The 12,826-nt window shown below is 41.0% G+C and overlaps 1 protein-coding gene across 1 annotated transcript in view; it reads left to right on the top strand.

Moving 5' to 3' along the window:
* Nucleotides 1-12,826, top strand: part of spg11 (SPG11 vesicle trafficking associated, spatacsin) — a 48,073-nt gene that overhangs the window by 33,638 nt on the left and 1,609 nt on the right. Inside the window, exons 27-36 of the mRNA XM_010904547.3 lie at nucleotides 2,020-2,127; nucleotides 2,708-2,870; nucleotides 3,369-3,583; nucleotides 3,740-4,463; nucleotides 4,931-5,076; nucleotides 7,672-7,876; nucleotides 8,202-8,336; nucleotides 11,024-11,157; nucleotides 11,423-11,530; nucleotides 12,373-12,541. Coding sequence (XP_010902849.2) covers nucleotides 2,020-2,127; nucleotides 2,708-2,870; nucleotides 3,369-3,583; nucleotides 3,740-4,463; nucleotides 4,931-5,076; nucleotides 7,672-7,876; nucleotides 8,202-8,336; nucleotides 11,024-11,157; nucleotides 11,423-11,530; nucleotides 12,373-12,541 — 2,107 coding nt within the window. The remainder of the gene's footprint in view (nucleotides 1-2,019; nucleotides 2,128-2,707; nucleotides 2,871-3,368; nucleotides 3,584-3,739; nucleotides 4,464-4,930; nucleotides 5,077-7,671; nucleotides 7,877-8,201; nucleotides 8,337-11,023; nucleotides 11,158-11,422; nucleotides 11,531-12,372; nucleotides 12,542-12,826) is intronic.

Genomic DNA, 12,826 nt, shown 5'->3' with positions numbered 1-12,826 from the left:
CCTGCAGCAGCAGACAAACCCAGGAGCAGAGGTGTGGAGAAAATACATGACTGAGAAAACAAACAATTATTTATTGTATTCACAGAACGCAATGAAAGAATAGCTATACTTTCAAAGAATTATTGAAACTCTTTGTTGGATTCATTTCACTGTCCAATAACTGTCACACAAAATGCCTGGACCTGTTAGAGCCCTATCAACAGTGCAATGTTTGGATTCCAGGTGAACCATTATGTCTTTACTTCTGTCATGCCCATTGCACATTTTCTTCAAAGTGTTCACTTTTATTGTCACCAAGGTTCTGCATATGCTTATATTTCTTCTGCCAGAAAGATGTAAATTTTTCTCTATTTGTACAGACCAATTCCCCTGAGGGTAGCGGGTTAATTTCATTCAAGCCATTAAATGCACGCAGATGGTTTCTTGGCTATCCAGTCTCTTATTATTTGGCATTATTTATTTGTTTCCATCAAGCCCAGTCCTTAGTGTCAGGTTTCATTACAACCCCGTTTCCAAAGATGTTGAGGCATTGCGTGAAATGCAAGTAAAAACAGAATGCAATGATGTGCAAATCATTGAATCCCTATATTTAGTTCTAAATCGTACACAAATAACAATTGTTGAACCAGAGACATTTTGTAGTTTTGGGGAAAACATATGCTAATTTTGAATTTGATGTCAGCAACATGTTTCAAAAAAGCTGGTACAGAGGCATGTTTATTACTGTGTTCTGTCCCCTCTTCTTTTAATAATACTCTAGGTGTTTGGGAACTGAGGAGAGCAATTGCTGTAGTTCTGAAAGTGAAACGTTTTCCCATTTTTGCTTGATATAGGATTTCAGCTGCTCAACAGTTCAGGGTCTCCTTTGTTGGGTTTCGTTTCATAATGCACCAAATGTTTTCATTTGGGGGACAGGTCTACACTGCAGGCAGGGCAGTTAAGCACCTGGACTGTTGTACTGCGGAGCCATGCTGTTGTAATACGTGCAGAATCTGGTTTGGCAATGTCTTGCGGAAATAAGCAAGGCCTTCTCTGAAAAAGACAGCATATGTTGCTCCAAAGCCAGTTTATATTGTTCAGCATTAACTGACTGTGTTCTGTGATGGTAATTCCATTGATAGACACTCTTAAAGGAGTAAGTACTTACACAAAATTCTCTTGGCACAATTAACAGTTTATTTGGAAATAGAGAGACGCATCAAAAGCTTACAGAATAATTGTTTTGCGCTATTTGCCTGCAGGGTTTTTCACAGAATTGTGCATTAAACATTTCCAGTCTTTTTCTTATCATTACACGTTTCCAGTCTTTCTTAACATTGCACGTTTCCAGTCTTTTTCTTAACATTACACGTTTCCAGTCTTTTTCTTAACACTACACTTTGCAGTCTTTTTCTTAACACTACACGTTTCCAGTCTTTTTCTTAACATTACACGTTTACAGTCTTTTTCTTAACATTACACGTTTCCAGTCTTTTTCTTAACACTACACGTTTCCAGTCTTTTTCTTAACATTACACGTTTACAGTCTTTTTCTTAACATTACACGTTTACAGTCTTTTGGTGTCTCTGTCCCAGCTTTTTTGAAACGTGTTGCTGGCGTCTAATTCAAAGTGGGCATATAATTTTCAAGAAACAGTAACATTTCTCAGTTTCAACATTTGATATTTTGTCATTGTACTATTGTCTATTGAAAATAGGGTGTAAATGATTTGCACATCATTGCGTTCTATTTTTCTTTACATTGTACCACAGCGTCACAACATTTTGGGAAATAGGGTGGTACATTACTAGTACTTGCATTGCAGCATCCCCCATTTGAAGTGACCCGGATAAAATGTCCTTGGCGGTATGCATAATCTTCAAACAGCTAACAGGCCAAATCATGGGAGGGCAGTATTTGACAGTTCTGCTTCATCTATTATGTCTGTCACGTCTGCCTCTGCATTCGTTTGGTTGGTCTTTTATCTTCCTTTGTCATTACTCTCCCTTTCCCCCTCTTCCTCTCCGTCTGTCTGACAGGACTCCCCCCTGATCCATGTGCTGCTCATGTACGAGCTGTGTTACGACTACAAAAACTACCCTGAGGCCAAGAAGAAACTTATTGAGTTCCAGAAGTGCCTGATCAATGTAAGCTCCTTCGCCTCTCTGTCTCATTCTCTCCTACCGTCTCTCACACTTAGTAGCTCTCCCCAAAAAGACTCCAACTGACTCTAAAGGTCTTTGAAAATCTAAAGCCACCAGCCTTGGAACTTGGGCATGATCTAGGGGTTTGACAACTTTGAATTTGGCCGCGAACCAATTCATGTTTTCTTAATGGAAATGAAAATGGGTTGTGTGCATTGTGCTGTAACTTAAAGGGATTTTTATGACCTACGTCTCTGCTGACTTTCTCTAGAAATGTAGGATGTTTCCATGTCAAGCCCCTTTAAGTCTGACATGTTGGTTAAAGAGGGAAATGGATGCCCCTCCATTGTCAGGGCGTGGGGAGTAATGATGTGTGTCTGACCGAGCCACTGGGTCCACAACGCCGATTATATTGAGTCATATTATTAAGTGTCTCACCCCTTGTACAATACAGGATATGCTTTACTTTTTGATAAGGTGTGTGTATTCTGACATGTTGCCTAATCTCCATTCTCTTCATTCTTTCATCTCTCCCTTTGCCTCTCTTTCGTTCTAAACCTGCAACCCCACCTCCACCTGTCAGATGAGGAGTAGTGTCAAGGCGCCAGCAGGCATCCCTCTCCAGTGGGTGGAGTGCCAGGCCTCGGTCCTCCTGTTGACCATGATGCAACAGTGCGCCACACCGTACGAGCTACGCCAGCTACTGCAACTCCTCGCCGACATGGAGCGCCTGCTAAAATCTAACGGTGAGACCTCCACTCTGGTAAAATCAAGTCCTCAGTTTAGCTAATTAGCAGTGAATTTGGAAAGATTTCCCCTTAATGACTTTAACAAGAGGTTAGTCAATACTACCACACTGTTGTGTTGTGTATTATTGGTCTGGCTGGATTTATTTTCTTGAGCAACAATCTGTTTTTTGTAAACCTTGTTTCTCTTCATAAAACTTCATAAACAAAGTGTTGCATAACCAAACTGAAACCGACAGACCATGTGATTACCACTGACTCCTACAGGTATGGTTGATGTGGCTGTGTGTAATGATTTCACGCTACGGATTTGAATCACTGTCTTATGCTTGTGTGAGATGTTCAGCCTTGTATAATATTTTCTATTGCATGTTTCTGACTCAGGCACCTGCTTCCTTAAGGAGCTGTGAATGCAATATGATAAACTGTCTTTTTGAGTCTTTGTGCACTTGGTGCCTGACCACTCTACGGTGTGTTTCTTTTCCTGTGTTTTGACAGGCCCGGATTTCAAGAAGCTCAGCCTTCTCAGCAAGGTGCTCCAGGATACGTCAGTGTCCCTTCCTCCCAGGCTGCTGGAGAACTATTCCCCTGATGTCCTGCGGAGCGAATGCCAAAGCATGCTTGAGCAGCTGCAGGCCCGCGGCCTGTTCCCCCCGGCCCGCCAGGTGGCTGAACTGGCAGGGTTACCCATCGATGGCCTGGTCATTAGTGAGGTAAGGCCATGGGTCCTCATCCAGGCACAGGTGTCTGTGTAGTCACCCTTTGTCTCATACCATTTTTTGTTGACAAATTGTTGATGACAGGAACAATTTGATTGTGGCAACAACATTTGTGATGTGACTGGATTTGATATCTCTCTTTTGATAAAGTTACTCCAGGACCTCAGTGCCCTGAAAGCCAAACGACAGTGGGAAAGGAGGGAGACGCGTGTGTCCTTCTGGAGAAAATGCCACGAACAGTTCCGAGCTAGCAGTACTGATCCCGAGGCCAGCTCCGAGTTCTTCATGGCCCAGGCAGTTGTGGCGGAGCCTCCCCGGGGATCTGTGGCCGAGACTGAGATGCTGTGTGTCCAGGAGAGGTGCCTCCTCCTCAGCCTGGCCGGATACTGGCTCTCACGTCTGGACCCAGTCCCCTTGCCGCGTCTGGAGGACCTGGAGAAGCAGCTGTGGACCACATGTGTGCGTCAGCAGGTCCTACTCACTGCCATGGAGAAAGAGAGCATGTTCGCCCTGCCAGCATCCACCATGGCCCCTGAAGAGAACTCCTACGAGGCCCTGGTCAGGGAATTCTCTTTTTCCAAAATGGTAATACTCAACGAACCCAGGTACCTGAGCTTAGATGGCCTTCCCAGCTCCTCGTCTGAAGGGGAGAAGACTAAGTCTGAGGAGCAAGGGGCTCTAGCAACCCTGGTGGGGCAGCTGTTGGATGAGGGCTGTATCCACGAGGCTAGCCGTGTTTGTCGCTATTTCTCTTTCTACCACCGTGACATGTGGGTGGTGCTGCGTTGCCGAAGCCTGGCATCAGGTGAGCTCCAGGCCGGGCTACAAGACAGGATCACCTCTGACATCAAGCCCAAGAAAAGCTTTCCCAGTTGTAAGCCCCTTACATCTTTACTAGATACTCCCAAGAGACACATTGCACACATTAAAGGTCACACGTTAGCACATTTCACTATATCAACATTTCAACTGAAATGTACTACAACTTTAAACAACATGTCAGTGATTCTGATGCATTCCATTTCACTGGGATGCTGCGCTAAAGGAAACATGAAAAAAATTACTTGCCGAGAAGCAATTTGTAGATGCCAATACATTTCATGTTTAAATTTCCTTGGTGGGTAAAGAATACAAATATTCAGGAAGCCCCTTTTATTTTACTGTTTACCTTTTTCCTATGGGAACAAATGTTTCCAGAAGAAACACTCACTAACATGAACCCAAACAACACGTAAACAATAAGTCAGTCACAGTCACAACACCAGCTTAGTTTGTGTCTGGCCTTGTGCATAATTAACAAACTCTTTGAACTGTGTCCACCTGTGAACACCCCCATTCCAGCCGCCAGTTTCAGCAGCCTTTCCTCATTCGTGGTAGTCCCCTCCCCTGAGGACCAGACGGTGACTCAGCTTCAGATGTTGGTGGATGAGTCTCGTCACGGAAAGAGCTACTGCAAGCAGGTCCTAAGTCTCTATGAGCTCTCTAAGGTAGGCTCTAAAAAAAAAATGTATGACCAGGCATAGTCTGAATAGTCTAAAAGGTCAGCAGCTTTGATTTTTTTAGCAACTTCCCCATACTGAAAATGGCTGACTTTAACAACAATTTTGTTCAATGTAAGGAAAGTGAGGTCGTGTGGAGTGTCTCCGTGCGTTATTGTTTAGGAGATTTTCATGATGTGCAGGGGGTGGACAAAATAACAGAAACAACACATGGAAAATAACTGTTACTTTGAGGTAACTAAATCACAATTACAAACGCAGCAGAATAGGTCTGACAATGACCATTTTGATATTAGGGTTTTCAAAGGAACATGAGGCAACTAACAAAGTTCCAAAGAGGCCTAATAGTCTGATCCAAAATTGCAGGTGCATCGGTCACAAGAATTGCTAAATTATTTAATGTGTCTAGGGGTATAGTTTTCAGAAATCAAGATAGCATATGCATAACATGGACAAATCGCATCACCAAATAGACAGTGGTCACAACTGGAAGCTGATCAACATGGATAGACCGACACTTGACAGGAAAGTGCCGCAACTCCCAAAGACGCATAACTGGATAGTAAGGAGCATAAACCAAAAGGCCTCATTTATCAATATTGTGTAAAATCTATCCTAAAATCTAATAATGAATTTAAGAAGGTGCGTATGCATAAAAGAAATGGCATTTATCAAACAAGGTTACGTCAGACTCAGTGCTTGTTCAAAATCATGACTATTTGCATTTCCCTAATTACCCATATGTGGTCAACATCATCCCTTCAAGCCTGTGGGAAACACCATCCTGAACATGAAATACAACGATGCAACCCAAAATATATTTTTGGGCTTACAAGTATACTGTAAATGCTTAAGTGTCACATTGAATGCACACCACAATTACTTTTTTGCTTCACGTTGTTTCTCTCTTGACTGGGACAACAAAGATAGGACTGTTAGGTCAATGTAACTTTATTCAGCATTGGGAAATATGTTGTTCTTAAATTTGTGTTCAACAATCACCAAGAATCCTCCCATCCATAGCAGTTCACTCCAGTATCCTATACAAATGCCCTCATTGTAGTTCTGGAGTTTGAACATCTGTTCCACTTGCTGCCTTCACTTTCAATAGCCCCTTCTGTTCACATACTATTTTTGGGAGGGATCTTTTTTGTCGATCTCAGTGCCGTCTGTTCCCCCAATAGTTTTAAAAAGTGATAAATATCAGATAAACCAATAGACTCCTTGAGTTTAAACCTATTGAGCGACTGTTCAAGGAAACTGTATGAAACAATGTTTTTTTTCCTTCCATCTGTTAGTTGCCTCATTCTTGGTGAGATTCCAATTAACAAGATACTATTGAAAAGTATTTAACATTTTCTCTGTCTGTTATAATAATTCAACAATGGTTTTACATGAGGATTCTGGTCTCATGTTAAACCATTTCACAAATGACTACTTTATATGGATTTGCTGGTGTGGTCAAATGACATGCAATATCGTTGCCTGTTAAGTGACATTGCTTAAAAGGTGCAGTGAAAAAACAGGGTAATAGATTTTTTTTCACAAAGTTTAATTCACACATTTCAAAAGTATATTCCACATTAACTACAGAACTTCTCAGAAGTTCCCTTATTCTACCACTTGGCACTGCGTACCCCTGGTCAGAGCGGTAAGTAAATGTATGAACATTCTCAAGCAAACCTTCCTATTGATAAATGCCACATTTCCATATTAATGATCACTCGCTTGGTTTACCCACTGATTTGTGCTTACGTACGCTTAAAGAATAAATAAACCTGCAGGACCGCTGATTTATGGAAAAAGTTATATGGTCTGATGTAATATGATCATTTCTACCCTATTTCCGACATCCAGACGGGTTTTCTTTCGGAAAAAAACCAAAGGATGCCCTCAACCCATAATGTCTGCTGCCAACACATGGTGGGGAATCCATGATGGTATTGGTGGCGACCTCGTGGGACTCAATGGGACCAATAACTGCTATCATTTTATAGGACAAGGTGCACCTCATGGTGCAAACAAAGTTGTGTCATGATGTTCCAATATTGCAGGATGAAAATGCCCCCATACACAAAAAATTGTTTCATGAACACCAGGATGACGTCAAACAACTTATATGTACTCTCCAGATCATTGAACTTCATTTAAACTTTATGGAAAGTAGCGTTCCACCTTCATCGCTCAGAGAAATTTAGGCTTTTCTCCTTGAAAATGTTGACACTACACACAGTTCAGAACTTGTAGGACAACATTCCAAGATGTTTGGGGCTGTTCTGAAGGCAAAGGCCATTGATATTAATATATTGCTAGGTGTTTCTGTTTTTTTGTCCACACCTGTTATTCATGTGAAAATAATATGTATTGTAATTACTAATATTTATCATGCATATTTGTATCTTGTGTTTTGTTTTCTTTGTATTCCTGACACCCAAATTATTTTTTTTACGTTTTGGAAAAATAACATCTGCTAATCTTATTAGACAAGAAACTGTTAGTTCCTTCCTGTTTTGTTTTGTTTTGTGAACATACAGTAACATACAGTAACTCTGATCACGGCAACCATTTGACCTTGTTACCTAGGAGCTGCAGTGTTCCTACAGTGAGATCTCCGCTGAGGAGCCCCAGGCTGTTCTGTGTAAGGTGCTCCTGTCCCAGCAGCCAGAGCGCTACAAGAAGGCCCTGGCCTTCATCAGTGTGCAGGGCCTGCAGCCAGACACCGTTGCCCAGCTGGTCTCTACCGCTGTGCTCCAGGGCCTGCTGCTTTCCACACAGGGTGGAGAGACTGGTGAGAGGCCAGAATATTTTTTCAGTCACTGACATGTTATGCTTTATTGGACAGAAAAGTGATACAAATGTGATAGTTTTTTTGCTTAAAGAACAGTAGCTTGGACTCAAAACCACACTGTAGCACGTTCACCACAGGCAGCAGACTAGGCAATGATCAGACTGAGTTTTAGCCTTGTGTTTGAGGAGATTTATAATCATAACTCCGATATTTTGTGACAGAGCCAATTATATGATATCTTTGCATTAGGACTTAACATTTTTTTATATTACTGTAATATTGAACCCAGAGTCAGACTACAGTAATTGTTGCATTTCCACACCAGAGAAGCTCATTTTCAGTCCGGATGATGGGAAAGAGTCCTTCCTGCAGCTGGCCAAATTGTGTGGGGACCCCAACCTGGTGGGCATCAAGCTCCTGGACCAAATCCCCACTGTGCCACTGGGAGAACTGCGCTGCAGTAAGATTAACTCAGATCATTAGCATTGACAGCAAATGGAAAATATATAGGCTATAAAAATAGACTAGACTATAAAATAGACTATGTCATCAAAGAAAGTGAGAAATTCATGTTTATTTAGTTAGCGTGGTAAAAAACAGTGTAAAGAATGTTTTTACCAGACCGCGTAAGAGGAGGCGGCCAAGTAGAGCGAGTGTCTCTTACTGAGCAAGCGAGCTATAGGTCCCGCGATCGAATCTCCACAGTCAAAACAAAGCACGCATTTGGATTTGTTCCCGATAGACAAAAATGATGCTGGCTATAACCTTCAGTATCTACATTATAGTAAGCCTAAATTGTTTACGCTTATATTGTGACTGTTTCAGGTACGTTTTCGAATTGCGCATCCGTGCATACTTTTTGGGTCTGGATAGACAAACACTTTATAGTAAGCCTTAACACTGTTTACGGTTATACACAGAGGCGTCGCTAGGATCACAGTACATTCGGGGCTTAGTCCACCGCCCTGCCCGGGACAGAAAATACAGAGTTTTGTCAAATAATTCTGCGACTCACAAAGTTAATTTGTGTCAGGGCCGGCATTTGAATACGCTTGTATCCAAGGCCTATGAACAGAGATGCATTAATTTGGTGTAAGGAGCGCATAACCTTGACCCCTGAGCAACAAATAAAATGCCGTAATACAGTCTGATGCATCCTCTTTCACTCTAAACATTAACACCTGGTTTCATGTTATAATTAACCCCTTTTCAAAAAACTAAAACAAATTGCTATTCCTGAGTTGAGTAAACTTTAATTTAAATAACGTTTTAATTTATGTCTGCAGAGATTTGTTTTTGTATTATTTTATCACTGATACTTGAGAGTGAGGACAAAACATTATTTATTATCTCAGCTATCAATTTAATAAGGAGTAACATTTTCTTTGAAAATTAAAGGGATAGTTCGTCCCAAAAACCATATTTCGGTGACAGTCCCCTTACTACCAGTTGGTCCTTCAGGCACTTAGAGTCATTTTTGCCGAACCACGTAAGCAGAGCCGGCCAAGAAGAGGGAATGTCTCTTACTGAGTGAGCAACTGACTACCCCTTGTTAAATAGCATAGTGGTTAGGGACATGGCCTACTATGCAGGGGATTGACGTTCAAGCCTCACAGCAGACAAATCAAATTACGCATTGGATTTGTTCAGGATAGACAAAAACTTTGGTGGCTACAACCTTCAGTAGCTGTGTTATAGTAAACCTAAAATAAAACTGTTGAAGGTTATATAGTGACTATTGCTGGCATCAATGCATGCTTTTTGGGGTAATACACAATAGATCAAAACCCCTTGTGCAGCAAAAAAGTAGGTGTTTCCACAATTCTCCCGTCTTTACACTTAATAGTTATCTTCACCTATATTGATTGATAGTTTTTGTATCAATGTCATACACGAATGAAAGAAAAATGTATGTTGTGCCATGAAATGAAATAACTTTGACAGAGTAAAGTTCATCTTCATTCTCGCTTGCAATTGCTCAATTCTTATGACTTTTCCAATTAGTAAGTAGATACTAGTAGGCCTATTACTAGCTAATAAAAGCCATACAGTTCAAAGATGCTATTTGTGATGGAAGTAAACTTAATAACAAATGTTAGTCAGTTTTTCACACAATGATTAATGGTCTAGCTATATATTCAAACTTGGCGTGATGTTAATTTGTGACAAAATGATCGAATGTTGGAAGTAATTTTTTTGACATGGTAGTATGTCACAATCGGTCACAATACTGGCATTACTAGCTTAATATATACAAATCAGTACGTACTTCACAATCGTCCGCGAAGTTCGTACTTAAATTGCGATTTGAGATTCAGCCAATGCTTTCAATGTCCTTGTGGTTCACATAGCGTAGCGGTTAGCTATTCAACTGTTATTGTATGGACTATCATCTACAGTGATCTTTGTACAGGAGTACATTTTATTTCTGTTGCTAACGTTATTTCAGCAAGAATGTTATTTCTGGGATAAAAGTTGCATTTGGAGACGATACGGAGGAGGACTGAATACTAGTAAACCCTGTGGTCTTGTGGGATCATCCTTGACCTTCAATGTTTTGACCCCGGTTCAATTCCTCTCTCAGATGTTCCAATTTTTGTCTCACAGAAATATTTATCCACTCTGCCATGAATCTCATATTTAAGAGAATAATTGTATTACGTGACCCTTATATACTCATGTACTTGTTTTCTAATTAAATGAACCAGCCATGGAGTGATTGGAGTCATTGTTTTCGTTAAAAGTAGGCTGTATAGCTATTAGTTAGCCATCTACAGTAATATTTGTACAAGAGTACACTTTAGTTCCGTTAATTTACATTCTGTTGCTCACATTATTTCAGCAAATAATGAAATGGCTGAGGTAAAAGTTCGATTTTAGAGACGATACAGAGCTGAACTGAATACCAGCAAGCTGTGTGGTCTTCTGGGATCATCCCCTACCTAGCTTCATGGTTAAAGGCTTAACAACAGTAGGCTTGCCTAGTTCCTTTTCTGGTTCCAGTTTGTTTAGCTAGTTAGTCTTATGTTTCTATGTCTCTAACGGTAGAAATTGTTCACGCCAACAAGTAAACAGTCTGTCAATGATGTCTTGGTGTCTTTTTACCAAATATGGACCTCACTTTCCTGACGTCCTTTTGCTGTTCAGCGGTGGAGTTGTTGATTCTGGCGCACGACTGCTTCAGTCTGACCTGCAACATGGAGGGTATTGTGAGGGTGCTGCAAGCTGCACGCCACCTCAGCCATGCGCACCTAGCCCACAGCGACCACTACAGTTTACTGGTGAGTCATTTGGCCTAGTCACACAGGGCCTACTTGCCTACCATAATATTTGCAGTGACATCATATTATACTGTATAATACCATTGGAACTCATCTTTAGTTTTTTTTATTGATTTCCCAGTGAGATTTTATATCTATCATTATTATTATTATTATCATTATTGTTGTTGTTATTCTATCTATATGAATGTGTCAAAATTGAAGGACTGAAAACATGGTTGCATTGTGATTACTGTTTTTCTGTTGTGTGTGTTGCTCACTTCAGGTGCGCCTCCTAACCGGTATAGGCAGGTACACTGACATGACTTACATCTTTGACCTGCTCAACCAAAACCACCGCTTCGAGATGCTCCTCAGGAAGAAAGTGGAGTCGGTAAGAGGCACAAACACATATAGCGATATCTCACCTGACAACAAGCATTCCCAAAGCCAGATCTGTTAAAATGAACCAAGTCTGGCAGAACACCAACTGCTAAAAACAGACACTAGAAACCTGCCAGACAGAGGGTTCTTCTAGTTGTTGTATTTCAGTAGAGATGGGATTGCAGCGCCTCACAAGGTTCATCTAGGCCTACGGTTTTCTGGCACCATCACGCATATGACGTGTGCAGCTGTAGCCGTAAAATTAGACCCCCTTGGACTTAAGTAGCTCCCTATTTATGAATAAATAATAAAGGAAACATTTTAGCCCAGATCCAAATCACATCCCAAACTTATTGCGGGATCTGCAAAATGCTGTTGCTGAAGGGCACCTCTCAAACATTGAGGTATTACAACAGTATGCTCTTGAAAATGGGCTATTTTGTGAGTAGATACAGTAAGCTCATTAATGTCTGCAGTCAATAGCTGAAGGCTGTGGAACTAGCTCAGAGTTTGATTTTGTCAGTGTAATTTTTTTCTTTTGTATACTAACATCTTTATATGAATTGTTAAAGAATTGCTTTGTTGTACATTTAATAGTATTCTAGAAGAAACAAAAATTATTTAAAAGAAGTGAAGAATGTGAGGATGAAGACTACTAACTTTGAGTGTTAGAGTCTCATAGTACCAGAATGAATGCAAGATATTTTCCTTTCATATTATGCTCTCCAGCAAAGCTGTGTACCCGTCTGATACAGCCCCCTTTGATTCAATTGGCATCAGTAATTTGTGCTAGTCCACTTGTGTATACACATACCTGTATTTAAATGTCTTGTGTGCTTTCATTCTTTACAGAACTCCAGGTTGAAGACGGCCCTGCTAGACTACATTAAGCGTTGTCTGCCAGCGGACAGTGAGAAGTACAACATGGTGGCCCTGTGCTTCAGCATGTGCAGAGAGATCGGAGAGAACCTTGAGGGAGCCGCCCGCGCCCAGCTCAAACTCATCGAATCCCAGCCATGGGGTGAGTTAGTCGGATGGGTTGGGATGTCTTCCAGAACCGTTTGGTTCTAGGGTTGGGGTGGATTCAGTTTTCAATTCAGGAATTGAATTGGAGTTGATTTTATGTTTTTTTTTTTCCTGAACCATAGGCCATTTTTCTTTTTGATTTAATTTGTTTTTAATCAAGAACTGCACTTCAACTGGCTTGGGTTGAGCACCAACCCTCTTAAGGATTGTGTTCTTCAAGGATTTTGTGTCTGTCATGGTGAACAGAGGACAACTTCTGTAAATTGATTTTTGCAAAGTT

The sequence above is a fragment of the Esox lucius genome, chromosome 19 (assembly GCF_011004845.1).
Source record: "Esox lucius isolate fEsoLuc1 chromosome 19, fEsoLuc1.pri, whole genome shotgun sequence".
Taxonomy (NCBI): Eukaryota; Metazoa; Chordata; class Actinopteri; order Esociformes; family Esocidae; genus Esox; species Esox lucius.
The sequence above is the reverse complement of the archived record's forward strand: the minus strand, read 5'-3'. Positions and strand labels throughout refer to the sequence as shown.